Source organism: Salvelinus sp. IW2-2015, unplaced genomic scaffold, assembly GCF_002910315.2.
Source record: "Salvelinus sp. IW2-2015 unplaced genomic scaffold, ASM291031v2 Un_scaffold4703, whole genome shotgun sequence".
NCBI classification, from domain to species: Eukaryota; Metazoa; Chordata; class Actinopteri; order Salmoniformes; family Salmonidae; genus Salvelinus; species Salvelinus sp. IW2-2015.
The window spans coordinates 64,476-70,786 of NW_019945972.1; the positions used below are offsets into that span (position 1 = coordinate 64,476).

A 6,311-nucleotide genomic window follows, 5' to 3' on the forward strand; every position below is an offset into this window, starting at 1 on the left:
GTGTTCTTCAGTACGTCGCTTAAATAAATAGATTATGTATTCACTTCACGCTGCGCCTTGGTCCTCTTCTCTTTCACGTTACGACGATCGTGACAAATGTAAATTACTATCCCACAAATGTAGTTCACTATCCACAAACAATCATCTTTAAATTTGTATTTGTAAATCGATATATTGCATTTGAATGTTTTTAATAACTGCAGATATGCAGGTAATTTCCAAGGGCCTTAAGTAAAATGATTGTCTTAAGGACTTTGGAAATTACCTGCATATCTGCAGTTATAAAAATACATTGATTTACAAATACAAATCAAAAGGTGATTGTTTGTGGACAGTGAACTGCATTTGTGGATAGTGATTTACATTTGTGGATTGGTGATTTACGTTTATGGATTGGTGATTTACATTTGGGGATTGGTACTTATTTGTACAGATCATGATACACAAATACAAAATGCATGCTGTAAATTCACAATACATTTGGCATGATATTGATCCCATAGAAAGACGCATCTTAAAACACTCGTAAGCCTATATTCCATCGCTATCTGGAAACTGGGTCCAGAGTGACATACAATACAGTTACCATACTGTAGTGTATTCAAGCTTTAAAAAAGGCTTCTATAGTTAGTAATTTCCAATAAAAAAAATGTCCATCTTAATTTGCCCTAACACATTTTTGTAATGCATTATAATCCACATAATAATTCACGAGTCCTGTTGCTGCAGGATTATTTTCCTGCTGTAAGAAACTGGGTCAAATTAACATAAGGCATCTGTAAGTGCATTCATCTTAAGATATCTAGGTGACACAACCACATATCACAGTCAAATATACAGGATACGAACAGCCCATTCCAGTTAAACAACGGATATATAGCTTTTTGCAACAACAAAAACTACTTTCATACACATCTAAAATCTATTAATAAAACATTATGAGAACAGTAATATTGAAGGTACCCATGAGCAATATTGTCTAATGAAAAAACTAATGTGAAAGAATTGTGGATTTATGTTTTTGGAAATAAACATAATAAATTCTTATAGAAAATGTTCATCTCACCTCTTAGCTTTGGTGTCATGTTCCCCAGAGAGACTCATTTTAGAGGCAGGGCCCCCCTCCTCTCTCTCCCCAGAGAGACTCATTTTAGATGCAGGGCCCCCCTCCTCTCTCTCCCCAGAGAGACTCATTTTAGAGGCAGGGCCCCCCTCCCCTCTCTCCCCAGAGAGACTCAATTTAGAGGCAAGGCCCCCCTCCCCTCTCTCCCCAGAGGACTCATTTTAGAGGCAGGGGCCCCCCTCCTCTCTCTCCCAGAGAGACTCATTTTAGAGAAACACTGACCCTAAACAGAGATCCAGCATGTTGGTTATGGTTAACACAGTGACAACTAATTATTTAATGTCAATTGTTCTCATTTATTAATTATCTCTTATAAATAAAACATTTACTAATAGACACATCCAAACAGTCAGGTGACTTAATGCAATTACATGAACATGTAGTTGTGACATCCATGGTAACTGTCATTAATAATAATAAGTCACTGTTTGTTAAGGTAGTTAGACAGTTCAGCAACACAAGGCCATGTCTCACACTTATTTTTATACAATTTTATCAATTTATTGTCTTTTAATTGGTTATTTTCTAAACGTATCTGAGAGTGTAGACAGAAGGGCTGAAATGGGCATGATTGATCTGAGGGGGAAATCATTGATTTGTACAAAAAGTATTTTTGCAACAAGTAAGAGATTTTATATTGAGTAAAACAGGCTAGGTTCAAATGTACGATAGTGGTTTGTTAAGTGATATTCAGATTAATGTCTTTACCTCGGCTATAGCCTACATATCCTAGATGACCAGCCTAAACCTGTTCAGATCAATGTCTTTACATCGGCTATAGTCTACATATCCTAGATGACCAGCCTAAACCTGTTCAGATCAGTTCACATAATATACTGGCCTACCAGTAAGCAGCAGGACAGAGCATGTACACTATACTGTATATACAAAGTATGTGGACACCCCTTCAAATGAGGAGATTCGGCTATTCTAGCCACAGCCGTTGCTGACAGGTGTATGAAATTGAGCTCACAGCCATGTAATCTCCATGGATTGGCCTTACTGAAGAGCTCAGTGACTTTCAACGTGGCACCGTCAGAGAATGCCACCTCTAAGCACTGTTATTGTGTAGTGGAAACGTCTAGGAGCAACAACGGCTCAGCCGCGAAGTGGTAGGCCACACAAGCTCACAGAACGGGACCACAGAGTGCTAAAGCGCGTGAGAATCGTCTGTCCTCGGTTGGAACACGCACTACCAAGTTCCAAACTGCCTCTGGAAGCAATGTCAGGACAAGAGCTGTTTGTCGGGAGCTCCATGAAATGGGTTTCCATGGCCGAGCAGCCGCACACAAGACTATAATCACCGTGCGCAATGCCAAGCATCGGCTGGAGTGGGTAAAGCTTGTCACCATTGGACTCTGGAGGAGTGGAAACGTGTTCTCTGGAGTGATGAATCACGTTTCACCATCTGGCAGTCCAATGGTCCAACGGACTAATCTGGGTTTCGCGGATGACAGGAGAACGCTACCTGACCCAATGCATAGTGCCAACTGTAAAGCTTGGCGGAGGTGGAATAATGGTCTGGGGCTGTTTTTCATGTTTCGGACTAGGCCCCTTAGTTTCAATGAAGGGAAATCTTAACGCTACAGCATACAATGATTCTGTGCTTCCAACTTTGTAGCAACAGTTGGGGAAGACCCTTTTCTGTTTCAGCATGACAATGGCCCTGTGCACAAAACGAGGTCCTGACAGAAATGGTTTGTCGAGATCAGTGTGGAAGAGCTTGACTGGCCTGCACAGAGCTCTGACCTCAACCCCATCGAACACCTCTGGGATTAATTGGAACGCCGACTGCGAGCCAGGCCTAATCGTCCAACATTAGTGCCCGACCTCAATAACACTCTTGTGGCTGAATGGAAGCAATTCCCCTCAGCAACATTTCAACATATAGTGGAAAGCCTTCCCAGAAGAGTGGAGACTGTTAAAGCAGCAAAGGGGAACCAACTCTGTATTAATGCCCATGATTTTGGAATGAGATGTTAAACAAGCATTATTTTGGTCACGTAGTGTATATAGCCTAATCCAGATATTTTTCACAATATTTCCAATGCAGACCATCAGGTCGGTCAGCATGACAAGTGATCATACTGTAGCTCAAACCTACTTAGACTATTGAATGTCTGACGACGACCTAATTTTATAATAGTTAGTAGCCTACCGACCACAATCAGCCCTTCAAATCAACAAATATATCCCTCTTCTAATGTTGCCAAGACATATGAGCCACAGTTTCAGACATGTTGTAACTGCGTAGGTAATATTTTTGATTGTCACTGGGCAAGTTTGTTTTCCATGGCCCGGCTACCCGGATGAGCAGAGTTTGCACATTGTAGACCATTCCATTGGTCCTTAAGTGAAATGTCCACTCACTCAAAGCACCGGGTCATGCCAAACGAACTGTCCCACTGGTGCAGGGCACCCAGAGGCGCAACATCGCGAGACTTCAGGGAACGCTTCACGGCACGACCCCTTTATATAACAACAGTAACCAGAGGTTGGCGCTAACAGTCAGTTGCATGCCACAGCAGTAACTCATGACATTGTACCGAATCTTGTTTAGTTTCAGGTTTGTAGTCCTTCTTCAAGACATCTCTCTTACATTAATTTAGCTAAACATATACTTTACTGGAAACCAGGTTTAGTTTGAGTTTTTTTCCCTCAAATGTGAATTACTGTAGTCCTTTAATAATTGTAAACAGGCCTGCCCTACAAACCCAAAAGGTTTTAATTTGAGAATGTTKATTTGTATGCCTCAAATATTAAACTGTCTTAAAATATTTGATGATTAGTTGAGTCAGGTGTGTAAGTGCTGGGCAAGAACAAAAGGACTGAGTAACCCTGAGATAAACATAAAACCCTATAATTGAAACGCTCCTCCACCATCTTTACCAGACGTTTGACTGATAACATGTAGGACTACTGATTAGTTTCCAATTGAAAACTGCTGTCTGTCAGCAACTCAGCTCAAGTAGCAGTTCTACTAACTAGTAATATCTCATTACAAGTATTCATTCTCTTACTCTGTCCGTTAGAATATATTATTGTTCAGAAATACTTACTTTATTATTACTTCTCTCCAGATAGTGTTTTCTGCTCTGTCGTCTCAAAATGGATCCTGTACAAAATAACAACTTTACTTTCTGTTTCAGCTCAGTCCCACCCTGATAATAAAGTGTTTTATTGGTATCTTCCACTAGATGGCAGGTAACACCTGCGGTATCTAGACTTTACAACAGTATGTGTTCGGTTTCTTGGTCCTGGTTAATCCTGGGCACTTCTCCATAAAGGCAGTGTACACATTCACTCAAAGTGTAATAAAGTAATAACAATGTAGTATTTGGTTCCATATTCGTTGAAAGCGACGACTACATTTGAAGCTGTTTTGATGCTGTGTCCAGATGTGTGTCCAGTGTCGTGTGTGTGTTGTGTGTGTGTGTGTGTGTGGTGTGTGTGTGTGTGTGTGTGTGTGGGGGGGGGGGGTCAGTGTGTATGTGTGTGTGAGTCCAGTGTGTATGTGTGTGTCCAGTGAGTATTTGTATGTGTCCAGTGTGTCCAGTGTGTGTGTCATGTTGCGTGTGGTGTCCAGTGTGTGTGTGTTCATTTAAGTGATACACGTGAAACATACATAACCACAGACACCACACACTCCATTCGTCATAAACACACACACAACACACACACTCATTTTGTGATTATTCAAGCACATATTGTTGTACAGCATATGTAATAAACTAATAATTATGACTTACATACATTAGTTCATCTTACAGCGACGCTCGATACAAATGGGGGAGAACTAGTACTTAAAAGGGCTTTCATTCTAAACAGTTAAAACAGATATTTATGAATACCTTCAAATAAAAGGTTAGATACTCTGTACTGTCGCTTAATATGAAACATTCTATCTCAAATCCAAAATGCTGGAGCAGAGAGCCAAATTTAAAACTGTTAACTTCACWGTCCAAWKACACYTGGTGTGGACTATGTGTGCCTGGTAAACACAAGTGGATCTGGTGAAGTTATCACTTGTTGACCAACTACAAGAATACTGACCTCAGAATCTCCAGTTTACAGTGTGGATTTCCCAGTCCAGCAGAGAGCAGCTTCACTCCTGAATCCTTCAGGTCATTGTTACTCAGATCCAGCTCTCTCAGGTGTGAGGGGTTTGACCTCAGAGCTGAGACCAGAGGAGCACAGCCTTCCTCTGTGACTAGACAGAGTAACAGCCTGCAAAGAGTAAAATAATTTTAAAACGACAACGCTAATTCTTTTCTTTAGATATATCAGTGTCCTGAAACCTGCCATATCTATTCATAAATGAATGTATCGTTACTATAAATTACAAATTGTCAAAGTATTGCTTGTAGAGAGAAAAATATAATGTACAAAATATTTGAGTAGACTGACCAGACCTGTTTAAAAAGCAGTATCAGTCAAAAGACAGACAGTGAGGTATCAGATTTAGATTGTATTGAGTACACAGTCCACATCCTATCTAGTTTGACAGTGAAGCAACATTTTAATTTGGCTCTATAATCCAGCATTTTGAATTTCAGATCAAATGTTTCATATGAGTTGACAGTATATAATGTCACTTTTCATTTGAGTTTTTTTTCATAAATATCTGTTTCACCATTTAGAAATGAAGCACTTTGTGTATCTAGTCCCCCCATTTGAAGAAGTCATAAATATTCTGACCAATTCACTCAAAGTGTAATAAAGTAATTAAAAGTTTAGTATTCGGCCCCATATTCGTTCAACGCGATGACTACATCAAGCTTGTGTGTGGTTATGACGAATGAAGAAAACTGCACAATAAATGTGTAACCAAGGGGGAACTAGCACATTTCTCTGAGAAAAGCTGCTTCAGTGTGTAGTAGTAACATAAGCTAGCTGAACATTAAAAATAGACTTCTAAGACAATTGCACACACTAAGGATAGGGGAGAGCAGAACAAAGGGCAACTGGACACACTAATGCTAGAACAGACACATAGTCTGACAAATTCCACTCAGGACACATACCAGAGACACGTAGGCGCCTAGGGAAATTGGACACCTAGATATATAGTCTGCTGATTCCCTTAAGTGCATGAGACCAGACATGTAGGCGCCTAAGAGAATTGGACACACTAAGATAGGGGGTCCAGCCACCATTATAAACTAATTGAAAGCAGATGGCGTTATAG

The 6,311-nt window shown here is 40.2% G+C and overlaps 1 protein-coding gene across 1 annotated transcript in view; it reads right to left on the bottom strand.

Annotated features, from left to right (window-relative positions):
* Positions 1 to 1,265, bottom strand: part of LOC111967583 (NLR family CARD domain-containing protein 3-like) — a 21,113-nt gene extending 19,848 nt beyond the window's left edge. The window contains exon 1 of the mRNA XM_070441751.1: positions 1,067 to 1,265. Coding sequence (XP_070297852.1) covers positions 1,067 to 1,194 — 128 coding nt within the window. The 5' untranslated portion in view covers positions 1,195 to 1,265. The remainder of the gene's footprint in view (positions 1 to 1,066) is intronic.
* Positions 1,266 to 6,311: the final 5,046 nt, after the last annotated feature.